This window comes from Pristiophorus japonicus, chromosome 11 (assembly GCF_044704955.1).
Source record: "Pristiophorus japonicus isolate sPriJap1 chromosome 11, sPriJap1.hap1, whole genome shotgun sequence".
Classification (NCBI taxonomy): Eukaryota; Metazoa; Chordata; class Chondrichthyes; family Pristiophoridae; genus Pristiophorus; species Pristiophorus japonicus.
In genome coordinates this window covers 132,895,083-132,911,998 of record NC_091987.1, presented here as the reverse complement: position 1 = coordinate 132,911,998, position 16,916 = coordinate 132,895,083, and the positions used below count along the sequence as shown (strand labels likewise).

At 45.3% G+C, this 16,916-nt stretch overlaps 1 protein-coding gene across 1 annotated transcript in view; it reads right to left on the bottom strand.

Annotated features, from left to right (window-relative positions):
• LOC139275583 (glutamate-rich protein 6) overlaps nucleotides 1–15,982 on the bottom strand; it is a 154,608-nt gene extending 138,626 nt beyond the window's left edge. The window contains exons 1-2 of the mRNA XM_070892754.1: nucleotides 15,925–15,982; nucleotides 7,915–8,164 (exon numbers count right to left, since the gene is read on the bottom strand). Coding sequence (XP_070748855.1) covers nucleotides 7,915–8,164; nucleotides 15,925–15,982 — 308 coding nt within the window. The remainder of the gene's footprint in view (nucleotides 1–7,914; nucleotides 8,165–15,924) is intronic.
• Between the last annotated feature and the right edge of the window lie 934 nt (nucleotides 15,983–16,916).

Genomic DNA, 16,916 nt, shown 5'->3' with positions numbered 1-16,916 from the left:
GCAAGCTCCCCCAGAAACGATCCCAATGCCTCCCACCTGCACCATCTCTCCAGCCACACATTCATCTGCTCTATCCTTCTATTTCTGTACTCACTAGCACGTGGCACCGGAGTAATCCGGAGTTTGCTACCTTTGAGGTCCTGCTTTTTAATCTCTTTCCTAGCTCCCTAAAATCTGCCTGCAGGACTTCATCCCATTTTCTACCTATGTCACCTAGTCATGATCTTCCTAAGCTCTCTTGATTCAGGAATTGTCCCCTTCATTTTGAAAATTGCCACTGTCACACTACTGTTTTAGAAGGGTAAGAGAGATAAACTAGGAAATTATAGACTATTAGTCTAATGTCAGTTATGGGGAAGATACTAGAATCTGTCATTCGGGACAGTGACTGAGGATTTGGACGAATATGAGGCAGAGCCAGCATGGATTTGTAAAGGGTAAGTAACCTAGTTGAATTTTTTGAGGAGGACAATAACATGGCAGATAAGGATGTCTATGGATGTTATTTATATAGACTTCCAGAAGGCATTTGAGAAGGTACCACACAAAAGACTTAGCAAAAGTTAAATGTTATTGACATGGGTGGGGAATTGATTAGGATGTAGGAGACAAATTCGGGATAATGGGTATGAGTAAGGATAATGGGTAAGTACTCCAATTGGCAGGATATGACCAACATATCTCCCAGGGATCTGTACTGGGGCCTCAGCTTTTCGCTATATTTATAAATGGGTTAGATGAAGGAATAGAGAGCTATATATCCAAGTTTGCTGATGACACAAGTTAGGTGACACGGTAAGTAGTGTAGATGGTAGCAAAATGTTGCAAAGGGACGTTGATAGATTAAGTGAGTGGACAAAACTGTGGCAGGTGGAGTTCAGTGTGGTTAAGTGTGAGGTTATTCACTTTGGACCCAAGAAAGACAGATAGGAGTATTTTATAAATGATGAGAATCTGGGAACTGTGGAGGAGGAGAGAAAGTTAGGGGACTATGAACAGAAATCACTAAAAACTAATAGACAGATGCAAAAAATAACGAAAAAGGATAATGGAATGTTAGTCTTTATCTCAAGGGACTGGAATACAAAGGAGTGGAAGTTATTTAAAGCCATGTACAGTAGACACCTCAAGTCGCTGGAGAAATACCACCAGCGATGTCTCCGCAAGATCCTGCAAATCCCCTGGAAGGACAGACGCACCAACGTTAGCATCCTCTACCAGGCCAACATCCCTAGCATTGAAGCACTGACCACACTGAATCAGCTCCGCTGGGCAGGCCACATTGTTCGCATGCCAGACACGAGACTCCCAAAGCAAGTGCTCTACTCGGAACTCCTTCACGGCAAATGAGCCAAAGGTAGGCAGAGAAAACATTACACGACACCCTCAAAGCCTCACCGATAAAGTGCAACATCCTCACTGACACCTGGGAGTCCCTGGCCAAAGAGCGCCCTAAGTGGAGGAAGTGCATCCGGGAGGGCGCTGAACACCTCGAGTCTTGTCACTGAGAGCACGCAGAAATCAAGCGCGAGCTGCGGAAAGAGCGTGTGGCAAACCAGTCCCACCCACCCTTTCCCTCAATGACTATCTGTCTCACCTGTGACAGGGGCTGTGGTTCTCGTATTGGACTGTTTAGCCACCTAAGGACTCATTTCTTCCTCGATTCCGAGGGACAGCCTATGATGATGATGATTTAAAGCTCTGGTTAGACCCCAGTTAGAGCTCTGTGTTCAGTGCTGGGCACCACACCTCAGGATGGATAGATTGGCCTTGGAGGGGGTGCAGCGCAGATTCACCAGAATGGTACCGGGGCTGAAAGGGTTAAATTATGAGGACGAGTTGCATAGACTAGGCTTGTATTCCCTCAGGTATAGAAGCTTCAGAGGTGATCTAATTAAGGTGTTTATGAAGATGAAAGGATTTGATAGTGTACACAGATAAATTATTTTCACCAGTGGGGGTGTAATGGAGCTCCCCCTAATGGACTACTGCTCCACCTAATGGACTACTGTGGTAATGCAACTACTAATATAAGTAATAACAAGGTCATGTGGAAAAGTCACATGATGACAGTTTCTATAAGAGCCATCTTGTCGAGCGTGTTTGTTAGTGTTATGGTAAGAATATATCACATTGGTGATGAGGATAGGATTTCTGGATTCCCTAGCTGAAATTTTTGTTGGTGAATGTTCCTGCCAAACAACAGGGAGATTTTGAGAGGTTCTTTGTTTTGCAGAAGTGCTAAAAATCCACAGTAAATTTCAAGCACACTTGACTGAACTATTGACGTTGCCAGAGTCCAGATGGCCTCATCTATGGGAATAATAGGGCACTTGAGTGAGTTCCATCACAACAAGAGACTTTCGGAGCCTATGCGCAGTGGCTAGAAATGTTATTCACCGTGAATAATATCTTTGAAGTCCCCGATGATGAAAACCGTAACCAGGTGGTGTTAGAAAGGAAACGGGCTATTTTCTTGACTGAAGCAGGCCCCGAGGTGTATGAAACCCTGAAAAGTGTGCTTGTTTGCATTAAGCTAAAGGACATGCCACTGACAGAGATTCTAACCAGCACTACAGTCCTAAGCCTCTGGAAATTATTGAAAGTTATCATTTTGGAACATGAGATCAATTAATTGACCAGTGCATCACAGTGAGTACATTATAGCTTTAAAAAAGCTATAATTTCTGAAGCTGTCATTTCGGAAACTTTCAGGATCGAGCATTGCATAAGAACACAATAACATAAGAAATGGGAGTAGGAGTAGGCCGTTTGGCCACTCAAGCCTGCTGTCCCATTTAATATTATGGCTGATCTGATCTTGGGCTCAGCTCCACTTCCCTGCCCACTCCCCATAACCCTTCACTCCCTTATCGCTCTATCTCCACCTTAAATATATTCAATGGCCCAGCCTCCACAGCACTGGGACAGAGAATGCCACACATTTACGAACCTCTGAGAGAAGAAATTCCTCCTCATGGGCTAAATGGTTCTAAATGGACGATCCCTTATTCTGAAATCATGCCCCCTAGTTCTAGATTCCCCCAAGAGGGGAAACATCCTCTCTGCATCTACCTTGTCGAGCCCCTTCAGTATCTTGTGTGGTTCAATCAGATCACTTCTCATTCTTCTAAACTCCAATGAGTATAGGCCCAACCTACTCAATCTTTCTTCATAAGCAAAGCCCTTCATCTCAGGAATCGATCTAGTGAATCTTCTCTGAACTGCCTCCAATGCAAGTATATCCCTCCTTAAATAAGGAGACCAAAACTCTACGCAGTACTCCAGGTGTGGCCTCACCAATTATAGCAGGACTTCCCTGCTTTTATACTCCATCCCCATTGTAATAAAGGCCAACATTCCAATTGCCTTCTTGATTATTTGCTGGACTTGCATACTAACTTTTTGTGTAACATGCACAAGGACCCCCAGGTCCCTCTGTACTGCAGTATTTTGTAATTTCTCTCCATTTAAATAATAATTTGCTTTTTTATTTTTCCTGCCAAAGTTGATAACCTCACACTTTCCCATATTATACTCCATCTGCCAAATGTTTGCCCACTCACTTAGCCTGTCTATATCCCTTTGCAGATTTTTTTGTCCTCCTCACAATTCGATCGCCCCTATTTAAAAAAGGAGACAGACAAAAAGCAAGAAGCTAGAGACCAGTTAGCCTAACATCTGTGGTTGGGAAAATGTTGGAGTCCATTATTAAGGAAGCTGTAGAGGGACATTTGGAAAAGATTGATTCAATCAAGCAGAGTCAGCATGGTTTTATGAAAGGGAATTCATATTTGACAAAATTGCTGGAGTTCTTTGAGGATGTAACGAGCAGGGTGGATAAGGGGGAACCAGTGGATGTGGAGCATTTGGATTTTCAGAAGGCATTCGATGAGGTGCCAAATAAAAGGTTACTGCACAAGATAAAAGCTCACGGGGTTGGGGTGATATACAGGCAACTCGCGATTATCCGCACACGGATCCAACGGGAAACCGTTGTAACGGGATTTAAAATTTCGGCCCGGGACAGCATCGGGACGGTATGTTCAGAGTCCTTTCGGCCCAGGACAGCATCGGGTTTTAACTTTATAATGTTAATCGCTTTAACAGAGAAATCATTTACCCGGCATAGCCCAATCCCTGAGGGACCCGGATAATCGAGAGTTGCCTGTATTAGCATGGATAGAGGATTGGCTAACGAACAGAAAACAGAGAGTCGGGATAAATGGGTAATTTTCCGGTTGGCAAACAGTAACTATTGGGGTGCCACAGGGATCGGTGCTGGGTCCTGAACTATTTACAATCTATATTAATGACTTGGATGAACGGACTGAGTGTAATGTAGCCAAATTTGCTGATGATACAAAGATGGATGGGAAAGCAAAATGTGAGCAGGACACAAAAAATCAGCAACGGGATATAGACAGGCTAAGTGAATGGGCAAAAATTTGGCAGATGAAGTATAATGTGGGAAAATGTAAGGTTATCCATTTTGGCAGAAATAATAGAAAAGCAAATTATAATTTAAATGGAGAAAAATTGCAAAGTGCTGCAGTACAGAGAGACCTGGGGGTCCTTGTGCATGAAACACAAAAAGTTAGTATGCAAGTCCAACAAGTAATCAAGAAGGCAATTGGAATGTTGGCCTTTATTACAATGGGGATGGGGTATAAAAGCAGGGAAGTCCTGCTACAACTGTACAGAGTATTGGTGAGGCCACACCCAGAGTACTGTGCAGAGTTTTGGTCTCCTTATTTAAGGAGGGATATATTTGCATTGGAGGCTGTTCAGAGAAGGTTCACTAGATCGATTCCTGAGATGAAGGGCTTGGCTTATGATGAAAGGTTGAGTAGGTTGGGGCTATACTCATTGGAGTTTAGAAGAATGAGAGGTGATCTGATTGAAACACACAAGATACTGAGGGGGCTCAATAAGGTAGATGCAGAGAGGATGTTTCCCGTCGTGGGGAATCTAGAACTAGGGGGCATGATTTCAGAATAAGGGGTCGCCTATTTAGAACCATTTAGAGGAGATAAGGAGAAATTTCTTCTCTGAGGGTCGTAAATCTGTGGAATTTTCTGCCCCAGAGCTGTGGAGGCTGGGTTATTGAATATATTTAAGGCTGAGATGGACAGATTTTTCAGTGATAAGGGAGTAAAGGATTATGGGAAGTGGGCAGGGAAGTGGAACTGAGTCCATGATCAGATCAGCCATGATCTTATTGAACTGCGGAGCAGGCTTGAGGGGCCAAATGGCCTACTCCTGCTCCTAATTCTTATATTCTTATGTTCTTTCCTACCCATCTTTGTATCATCAGCAAACTTGGCTATATTACACTCAGTCCCTTCATCCAAGTCATTAATATAGATTGTAAATAGTTGAGGCACCAGCACCAATCCCTATGGCACCCCACTAGTTACCGTTTGCCAACCGGAAAATGACCCATTTATCCCGACTCTCTGTTTTCTGTTCGTTAGCCAATCCGCTATCCATGCTAATATATTAACCCCAACCCCATGAGCTCTTATCTTATGCAGTAACCTTTTATTTGGCACCTTATCGAATACCTTCTGGAAATCCAAATACACCACATCCATTGGTTCCCCCTTATCCACCATGTTCATTACATCCTCAAAGATACATCCTCAAATCTGTCAAACATGATTTCCCTTTCATAAAACCATGCTGACTCTGCTTGACTGTATTATGCTTTACCAAATGTGCTGCTACTATTTCCTTAATAATGAACTTCAGCATTTTTCCAACGACAGATGTTAGGCTAACTGGTCTATAGTTTCCTGCTTTCTGTCTGCCCCCTTTTTTAAATAAGGGCATTCATTACATTTGCAATTTTCCAATTCGCCGGGACCTCTCCAGAATCCAAGGAATTTCGGTAGATTACAACCAATGCATCCACTATCTCTGCAGCCACTTCTTTTAAGACCCTAGGATGCAGGTCATCAGGTCCAGGGGACTTGTCCATCTTTAGTCCCATTATTTTACTGAGTACTTTTTCTTTAGTGATAGTGATTGTTTTAAGTTCCTCCCTCCCTATAGCCCCTTGATTATCCATTATTGGGATGTTTTTAGTGTGTTCGACCGTGAAGATCGATACAAAATATTTGTTCAAAGTTTCTGCCATCTTCCTGTTCCCCATGATTAATTCCCAGTCTCATCCTCTAAGGAACCAACTTTAGCTACTCTCTTCCTTTTTATATGCCTGTAGAGAATCTTACTATCTGTTTTTATATTTCTTGCTAGTTTACTCTCATAATCTATCTTCTCTCTCTTTATTATTTTTTCAGTCGTCCTTTGCTATTTTTTTTAAAGTTTCCCAATCCTCTGGCCTCCCACTAATCTTGGCCACTTTGTATACCCTTGTTTTCAATTTGATACCATCCTTTATTTCCTTAGTTAGCCAGGGATGTTTATCCCTTCTCTTACAGTCTTTCCTTCTCATTGGGATATATTTTTGATAGGAGTTATGAAATATCTCCTTAAATGTCCACCGCTGCTTGTCAACTGTCTTACACTTTAATCTATTTTCCCAGTCCACTTTAGCCAAGTCTGCCTTCATATCTTTGTAATCTCCTTTATTTAAGCTCAGTATACTAGTTTGAGATCCAACTTTCTCACCCTCCAACTGAACTTGAAACTCAACCATGCTATGATCACTCTTTGCTAGAGGATCCTTTACTAGGAGATCATTTATTAATCCTGTCTCATTACATAGTACCAGATCTAAGATAGCCTGCTCCTGGTTGGTTCCACAACATACTGTTCAAGGAAACCATCCCAAATACATTCTATGAACTCTTCCTCAAGGCTACCTTGGCCAATTTGATTTATCCAATCAATATAAAGACTAAAATCGCCCATGATTATTGTCGTTCCTTTTTTACAAGCCTCCGTTATTTCTTGATTTATACTCCATTCAACAGTATAGCTACTGTTAGGGGGGGACTCTATACTACGCCCACCAGTGACTTCTACCCCTTATTATTCCTTATCTCCATCCAAACTGATTCTACATCTTGATCTTCTGAGCCAATAGCATTTCACACTACTGCACTGATCTCATCCTTTATTAACAGAGCTACCCCACCTCCTTTTCCTTTCTGTCTATCCTTCCGAATTGTCAAATACCCCTGAATATTCGGTTCCTAGTCTTGGTTGCCTTGCAACCACATCTGTGTAATGGCAATCAGATCATACCTGTTGTGTTCAGAATAACTCCACAGAACTTTTAGCATTATTGGAGGGCTTTTGGTGGTGAAGGTGTGTATCCCATATTCTTCCTCTTCATCCTCAGGTTGAGTTGCCTCTCCTGCTCGTTCATCGTGATCCTCGCTGGATCGGTCGTCCTCTCCTGACTCTGCCACATGGTGAGTCACAGGTCATTTGCACATTCGCTGGAAATGCCTCATTGTTCCACAGCCATTGCACACATAGGGCTTGAATCAACAGTGATGAGCTCTATGACTGCCCCCGCAGCGCCAACATGGTGATAATGGATATGCATTCATGCCCCACGGTGGACTCTGAATCATTCTAGGCCTAAGTCTGGCCTCTGTGGTCGTGTAGGCCCTGCCCTGTACAGTTTTGCCTGCCGAAAACATTATTTTATGCACAGTACTTGCCGGTGAGCTTCGATTCTGTGAAGATATCTGTTTCGTATTATTGCTTGTGGATATGAAAGCTTGGGCTATCTTGATGGTCTTGCTCAGATCTAGGGATTTGGCAGACAGCATTTTGCGAAGAATAACCGCGTGGCCGATTCCAAGCACGAAAAAGTCCCGCAGCATTTCCCCCAAAGATCCTGAAAATTCGCACTGTCCCACAAAGCGTCTTAGGTTGGCAACAAAACTCGCCACGTTCTGGCCCTCGGAGTGATGGTGCGTATAAAAGCGATACCTGGCCATCAAGATGCTCTCCTTTGGCTTGCGGGTATTCCTGCACAGCGTACACAGCTCTGTGTAAGACTTGTCCGTTTGTTTGACCGATGCCAGCCGATTTTTGAGGCGGCCATATATCGAAGACTCACATACGGTGAGGAGAATCGCCCTGCACTTGATCGCCGTCTCAGCCTTGTCCAGTTCGTTGACCACGAAGTTCTGGTCGAGGTGCTCAACGAGGCACTTTCCAATCACCACCTTCAACAAATCTCTCAAGAATACCAACGGCAGCCATTACCGCATGAAATTTCGTGATCCGTTACTCGTCGCCAATTTGTCGTGTTCAGAATAACTCCACAGGACTGTATTGCAAGCTCAAACTGTTGTGATCTTGGTCTCTTTATTCAGACTCCAGAGTGGGGAAGCAGCATGGTGAATCACCTTTTATACCTGCTTGCCCCAGGGTGCCCAGGTGACCCTTAGGTCTCCCACAGGTGTACCCCTAGTGGCAAGTCTTACATATTGGTGAGGTTTACAACATACATAATACACATTTGTATCTATTTGTGCTGTCAACTCATCTAGTTACGAATGCTGCATGCATTCAGATAGAGCTTTTAATTTTGTTTTTTTTACCATTTTTCCCTGCTTTGATCCCAATTTCTGATACATTCTTATGTTTATACATTCTGTCCCTTCTTGTCACACTCTGTTTATCATTTTCCCCAGTGCTACCCTGCTCTATTGACTTCTCTTTGTTCTTTGACCTTTTACATTTCTACTCACCTGAACCCTCCCCCCCCACTATTTAGTTTAAAGCTCTCTCTACAGCCCTAGTTATTTAATTCGCCAGGACACTAGTCCCAGCATAGTTCAAGTGAAGCCCACCCCAACAGAACAGCTCCTCTTACCCCAGTACTGATGCCAGTGCCCCATGAACTGAAACCTATTTCTCCCACACCAGTCTTTGAGCCACGTGTTCATCTCTCTGATGTTATTTACTCTACACAAATTTGATCATGCCTCAGGTAGTAATCCAGAGATTATTACCTTTGTGGTTCTGCTTTTTAATTTAGCCCCTAGCTGCTCATACTCCCTTAGAAAAACCTATTTTTTTGTTCTACCTATGTCGTTGGTGTTATGTCTTGGATAAAGAGTCAGACCAGATACTGCAAGCTCAAAGTAAGTGTAACCATAGTCCTTTATTACAGATCTCAGAGTGCCTCCTTTTTTTTAGGTGCTCCCAAGGGATTATGGAATCCCTTGGGACTCCAGGGGATAAGCCCTCTGGTGGTTAGACATGGTAATCGCAGGTTTACATACATAACAACACTCCCCCCCGCCGCCCCCCCACTCCCCGCCAAAGTCAATAGTGTAACTATTTACAATGTGAGTCGATCTGGGGCCTTCCTTTCCCTGGTTGATCATCTAGGTGCAAATGCTGGTGTTGGTGAGTCATTTGTTGGGCCTTCGCTGGGCTGCTGCGCAGTTGGCCTTGCTGGGCTGCTGGGGATGGTGAGCCTTGCTGGGCTGCTGCGGATGAAGGGTTCTGCTTCATGGTCAACCGCTGGGTCGGTTGACACTTGTGTGTGTTGGAAGGTCGAAAAAGATAGAGTCTATTGTGGGTTGTTCTGGATAGTCCATAAATCTGAGTTTGGTTTGGTCCAAGTGTTTTCTCAGATGAGTCCATTTGCGAGTTTGACCACAAACACCCTACTCTCCTCTTTGGCCAAAAAAGTGCCAGCAATCCACTTGGGACCTTGTCCATAGTTCAACGCGCGGGAGTCCGGGGGTCGGCGGCAGCGTCGAGGAGGCGGAGCAGGTGTTCGTGAGGCCTATAAAGGCCCAGCGGGAGTCCAGGGATTTGCGGCAGCGTTGAGGAGGCGGAACGGGAGTTCGTGAGGCCTATAAAGGCCCAGCAGGAGTCCGGGGATCGGCGGCAGCGTCGAGGAGGCCAGCTGCAGCATAGGCAGAAGGTAAACAAAGAAGTAGAAAGAAATCTAAAGGTGACGTCACAGCCAAGGGGGTAAGTGATTGGCGAGTAGTTTTTCTTTTTCTTTTCCCTATCAGTAGGTAACCTTTATCATTGTTATTGCCAAATTAAGTTAATTTAGGGGTTAAGTCAAGGCAGGTGAGCTTGGACATGTGTTATGCTCCTCCTGTGCTATGTGGGAACTCAGGGACGCTGACGACTACATGTGCGGGAAGTGTATCCGCCTGCAGCACCTGACAGACCGCATTGCGGCACTGGAGCTGCGGGTGGATTTACTCTGGAGCATCCGCAATGCTGAGGATGTCGTGAATAGCACGTTTAGTGAGTTGGCCACACCTCAGGTAAAGGGTACACAGCCAGTTAGGGGATGGGTGACCAACAGGAAGAGCAGTGGAAGGAAGGTAATGCAGGGGTCCCCTGCAGTCATCCCCCTTCAAAACAGATATACTGTTTTGGGTACTGGTGAGGGGGATGACTCACCAGGGGCGAGCAGCAGCAGCAAAGTTCATGTGGGTGGCTCTGCTGCACAGGAGGGGAGAAAAAAAAGTGTGAGAGCTATAGTGGTAGGAGATTCTATTGTAAGGGGAATAGATAGACGTTTCTGTGGCCACAATCGAGACTCCAGGATGGAATGTTGCTTCCCTGGTGCAAGGGTCAAGGATGTCTCGGAGCGGGTGCAGGACATTTTGAAAGAGGAGGGTGAACAGCCAGTTGTCGTGGTGCATATAGGTACTAATGATATAGGTAAAAAATGGGATGAGATCTAATAAGGTGAATTTAGGGAGCTAGGAGTTAAATTAAAAAGTAGGACCTCAAAGGTAGTAATCTCAGGATTGCTACCAGTGCCACGTGCTAGTCACAGTAGGAATCGCAGGATAGCTCAGATGAATACGTGGCTTGAGGAGTGGTGCAGAAGGGAGGGATTCAAATTCCTGGGACATTGGAACCGGTTCTGGGGGAGGTGGGACCAGTACAAACCGGACGGTCTGCACCTGGGCAGGACCGGAACCAATGTCCTAGGGGGAGTGTTTGCTAGTGCTGTTGGGGAGGAGTTAAACTAATATGGCATGGGGATGGGAACCTATGCAGGGAGACAGAGGGAAGTAAAATAGAAGCAAAAGATAGCAAGAAGAAAAGTAAAAGTGGAGGGCAGAAAAACCCAAGGCAAAAATCAAAAAGGCCCTAATTGCAGCAAAATTCTAAAAGTTAAAAGTGTGTTAAAAAGACAAGCCTGAAGGCTCTGTGCCTCAATATGAGGAGTAATAAGGAGGATGAATTAACTGCACAGGCCACAATTAATGAATATGATATAATTGGCATCACGGAGACATGGCTCCAGAGTGACCAAGGCTGGGAACTCAACATCCAGGGGTGTTCAACATTCAGGAAGGATATCCAGAAAGGAAAAGGAGGTGGGGTAACGTTGCTGGTTAAAGAGGAAATTAATGCAATAGTAAGGAAGGACATTAGTTTGGATGATGTGGAATCTGTATGGGTGGAGCTGCGGAATACCAAAGGGCAGAAAACGCTAGTGGGAGTTGTGTACAGACCACCAAACAGTAGTAGTGAGGTTGGGGACAGCATCAAACAAGAAATTAGGGATGCGTGCAATAAAGGTACAGCAGTTATCATGGGCGACTTTAATCTACATATAGATTGGGCTAACCAAACTGATACGATGGAGGAGGATTTTCTGGAGTGTATTAGGGATGGTTTTCTGGACCAATATGTTGAGGAACCAACAAGAGGGCTGGCCATCCTAGACTGGGTGATGTGTAATGAGAAAGGAATTAGCAATCCTGTTGTGCGAGGCCCCTTGGGGAAGAGTGGCCATAATATGGTAGAATTCTTCATTAAGATGGAGAGTGACACAGTTAATTCAGAGACTAGGGTCCTGAGCTTAAGGAAAGGTAACTTCAATGGTATGAGACGTGAATTGGCTAGAATAGACTGGCAAATGATACTGAAAGGGTTGACGGTGGATAGGCAATGGCAAACATTTAAAGATCACATGGATGAACTTTAACAATTGTACATCCCTGTCTGGAAGGTGGCTCAACCGTGGCTAACAAGGGAAATGAAGGATAGTGTTAAATCCAAGGAAGAGGCATATAAATTGGCCAGAAAAAGCAGCAAACCTGAGGTCCGGGATAAATTTAGAATTCAGCAGAGGAGGACAAATGGTTTAATTAGGAGGGGGGAAGCTTGCCGGGAACATAAAATCTATAGAAGCTTTTGCAGTCAGTTATGTGAAGAGAAAAAGATTAGTGAAGACAAACGTCGGTCCCTTGCAGTCAGATTCAGGTGAATTTATAATGGGGAACAAAGAAATGGCAGACCAGTTGAACAAATACTTTGGTTCTGTCTTCACGAAGGAAGACACAAATAACCTTCCGGAAATACTAGGGGACCAAGGGTCTAGCGAGAAGGCGGAACTGAAGGATATCCTTATTAGGCAGGAAAGTGTGTTAGGGAAAATGATGGGATTGAAGGCCAATAAATCTCCGGGGTCTGATAGTCTGCATCGCAGGGTACTTAAGGAAGTGGCCCTAGAAATGCATTGGTGATTATTTTCCAACAGTATATCAACTCTGTCAGTTCAAATGAACTGGAGGGTAGCTACTGTAACACCACTTTTTAAAAAGGGAGGGAGAGAGAAAGCGGGTAATTATAGACCGGTTAGCCTGATATCAGTAGTGGGGAAAATGTTGGAATCAATTATTAAAGATGAAATAGCAGCGCATTTGGAAAGCAGTGACAGGATCGGTCCAAGTCAGCATGGATTTATGAAGGGGAAATCATGCTTGACAAATCTTCTGGAATTTTTTGAGGATGTTACTAGTAGAGTGGACAAGGGAGAACCAGTGGATGTGGTGTATTTGGACTTTCAAAAGGCTTTTGACAAGATCCCACACAAGAGATTGGTGTGCAAATTCAAAGTACATGGTATTGGGGCTAATATACTGACGTGGATAGAGAACTGGTTGGCAGACAGGAAGCAGCGAGTCGGGATAAACGGGTCCTTTTCAGAATGGCGGGCAGTGACTAGTGGGGTGCCGCAGGGCTCAGTGCTGGGACTCCAGCTATTTACAATATACATTAATGATTTAGATGAAGGAATTGAGTGTAATATCTCCAAGTTTGCAGATGACACTAAACTGGGTGGCGGTGTGAGCTGTGAGGAGGACGCTAAAAAGCTGCAGGGTGACTTGGACAGGTTAGGTGAGTGAGCAAATGCATGGCAGATGCAGTATAATGTGGAAAAATGTGAGGTTATCCACTTTGGGGGCAAAAACACGAAATCAGAATATTATCTGAATGGCGGCAGATTATGAAAAGGGGTGGTGCAACGAGACCTGGGCGTCATGGTACATCAGTCATTGAAAGTTGGCATGCAGGTACAGCAGGTGGTGAAGAAGGCAAATGGTATGTTGGCCTTCATAGCTAGGGGTTTTGAGTATAGGAGCAGGGAGGGCTTACTGCAGTTGTACAGGGCCTTGGTGAGGCCTCACCTGGAATATTGTGTACAGTTTTGGTCTCCTAATCTGAGGAAGGACGTTCTTGCTATTGAGGGAGTGCAGCGAAGGTTCACCAGATTGATTCCCGGGATGGTTGGACTGACATATGAGGAGAGACTGGATCAACTGGGCCTTTATTCACTGGAGTTTAGAAGGATGAGAGGGGATCTCATAGAAACATATAAAATTCTGACGGGACTGGACAGGCTAGATGCGGGAAGAATGTTCCCGATGTTGGGGAAGTCCAGAACCAGGGGACATAGTCTTAGGATAAGGGGTAAACCATTTAAGACTGAGATGACGAGAAACTTCTTCACTCAGACAGTTGTTAACCTGTGGAATTCCCTGCCGCAGAGAGTTGTTGATGCCAGTTCGTTGGATATATTCAAGAGGGAGTTAGATGTGGCCCTTACGGCTAAAGAGATCAACGGGTATGGAGAGAAAGCAGGAAAGGGGTACTGAGGGAATGATCAGCCATGATCTTATTGAATGGTGGTGCAGGCTCGAAGGGCCGAATAGCCTACTCCTGCACCTATTTTCTATGTTTTGATGTAACACATAAACAGGATCATTTACTTCAATTTCACTTGACACATTTGCGCCATCATGATATGTATTCTGTTGACGCCGTCTGCTCTCTATCTGTTCGTGTAGATCAGGGTGGACTAACGAGAGCCTTGTCTTAAATGCCCTTTTCATGAGCAGTTCAGCGGGAGGGACCCCGGTGAGCAAGTGGGGTCTTGTGCGGTAACTAAGCAGGACTCGGGATAAGCGAGTCTATAGTGAGCCTTCAGTTACCCTTTTCAAGCTCTGCTTGATTGTTTGAACTGCTCGTTCTGCCTGACCATTGGACGCTGGCTTAAACGGGGCAGACATGACATGTTTGACCCCATTGCGGGTCATGAACTCCTTGAATTCTGCACTGGTAAAGCACGGCCCATTGTCAATTACAAGGACATCAGGCAGGCCGTGCGTGGCAAACATGGCCCGCAGGCTTTCAATGGTGGCAGCGGACATGCTTGCCGACATTATCACACATTCAATCCATTTGGAGTACGCATCTACAACCACTAAAAACTTTTTTTCCAAGAATGGGCCTGCATAGTCGACATGAACCCTGGACCATGGTTTGGAGGGCCAAGACCATAAACTTAGTGACGCCTCCCTGGGCGTATTGCTTAACTTGGAACATGTATTACATTTGTGCACACAGGACTCTAAGTCTGCATCGATACCGGGCCACCACATGTGGGATCTGGCTATCGCTTTCATCATTACAATGCCTGGGTGGGTACTGTGGAGATCACTAATGGAAGTGGTCCTGCCCTTTTTTGGCACAACTACCCGATTACCCCATAGGAGGCAGTCTGCCTGTATAGACAGTTCATCTTTGCGCCGCTGGTACGGCTTTATTTCTTCCTGCATCTCTGTCGGGACACTAGACCAACTCCCGTGGAGCACACAGTTTTTTACTAAGGACAGTAAGGGGTCCTGGCTTGTCCAGGTTCTAATCTGTTGGGCGGTAACAGGTGATTGCTCACTTTCGAATGCTTCCATTACCATAACTAAATCTGCAGGCTGTGCCATCTCCACTCCGGTGGTGGGCACTTATATCCTACTGAGAGCATCGGCACAGTTTCTGTGCCTGGCCTGTGGCGGATGGCGTAGTTGTATGCGGACAACGTGAGCGCCCATCTCTGGATGCGGACCGATGCATTTGTATTCATCCCTTATTTTCAGAAAAGAGGGAGATAAGCGGCTTATGGTCAGTTTCCAATTCAAATTTGAGCCCGAACAGATATTGATTCATTTTCTTTACCCCGTATACACACGCTAATGCTTCTTTTTTGATCATACTGTAGGTCCTCGCGGTCTTAGACAGACTTCTGGATGCATAAGCAACCGGTTGCAATTTCCCAAATTCATTAGCTTGTTGCAATACACACCCGACCCTGTACGATGACACATCACATGCTAGTCCCAAACGTTTACATGGATCGTACAACACAAGCAATTTGTTTGAACATAACAGCTTCCTAGCTTTCTCAAAGGCATTTTCTTGGCTTTTACCCCATACCCATTCATCTCCCTTACGCAGTAGAGTGCAGGGGTTCTAACAATGTGCTAAGACCCGGTAAGAAGTTACCAAAATAGATCAGGAGACCTAGAAACGTCCGCAGATCCGTCACGTTCTGTGGTCTTGGTGCGTTCTTGATTGCCTCAGTCTTCTAATCGGTGGGCCTGATGCCGTCAGCCGCAATTCCTCTCCCCAGGAACTCCACTTCAGGCGACAGGAAAACGCACTTCGAGCATTTTAGCCTCAGCCCCACATGATTAAGCCGACTAAAAACCTCTTCCAGGTTCTGCAGGTGCTCGACGGTGTCCCGACCTGTAACCAAGATAGCATCCTGGAAGACCATGGTATGCGGGACCGACTTCAGCAAGCTTTCCATGTTTCTCTGGAATATCGCCGCAGCTGATCAAATCACAAACAGGCATCTGTTGTAAACGAAAAGACCTTTGTGCGTGTTGATGCAGGTGAGGCCTTTCAAAGATTCCTCCACCTCCTGCGTCATGTAGGCCAAAGTTAAGTTAGCTTATGAACGTTTTGCTTCCTGCCAGCATCGCAAATAGGTCGTCTGCCTTAGGTAGCAGGTATTGGTCCTGTAGCGAGAAATGATTAATAGTTACTTTATAATCGCCGCATATCCTGACGGTCGTCATCCTTGAGGACTGGAACAATGGGCTGGCCCACTCGCTTGAATTCCACTGGGGAGATGATGATCACCCTCGCATTGCAGCCTGTCCAGCTCGATTTCCACTCTCTCCCTCATCATGTGAGGTACCTGCTCTGCCTTGTGATGAATGGGTTATGCCTCTGGGACCAAGTGGATCTGCACCTTAACCCAGAAAATTTATGCCTGGTCAAAGGGAGGAACTTGTTAAGAACTGGGCGAGGTTGTATGGACGAAAGCATTGGATGTTGTCCCAGTTCCAGCGTATCTTGCCCAGCCAGCTCCTTCCACAGCAGTGGGGCCATCGCCCAGTACCATCCATAGTGGACATCATGCACCATGCCCTCATAGGTGACCTTGACCATGGCGCTGCCCAGGACAGTGGATAAGCTCTTTGACGTATGTTCTCAGTTTCGTGTGGATTGGGCTCAGGGCTGATCTGAGTGCCTTGTTGCACCACAGTCTCTCAAACATCTTTTTACTGATGATGGATTGGCTAGAGCCTGTCCAGCTCCATGGACACGGAGAGCCATTCAATTTACATTAGCATTATAGGGGGACATTTCGTCAAAATATGTGCACCCCATGACTTCAGCATCTGCCTCCTCTCTCTGAGGCTCTGATTGCTTTGATCCACCTGTGACCGATCATCCTCTGCCACGTGGTGGTTTGCAGGTCTTTGCAGGGCCTTGAAGCTCTTCTGCAACCTCGTTGGAGGTGTCCCCATTGTTCCACAGCCCTTGCAAACGATACCCTTTGAAGCAGCATGAATAGG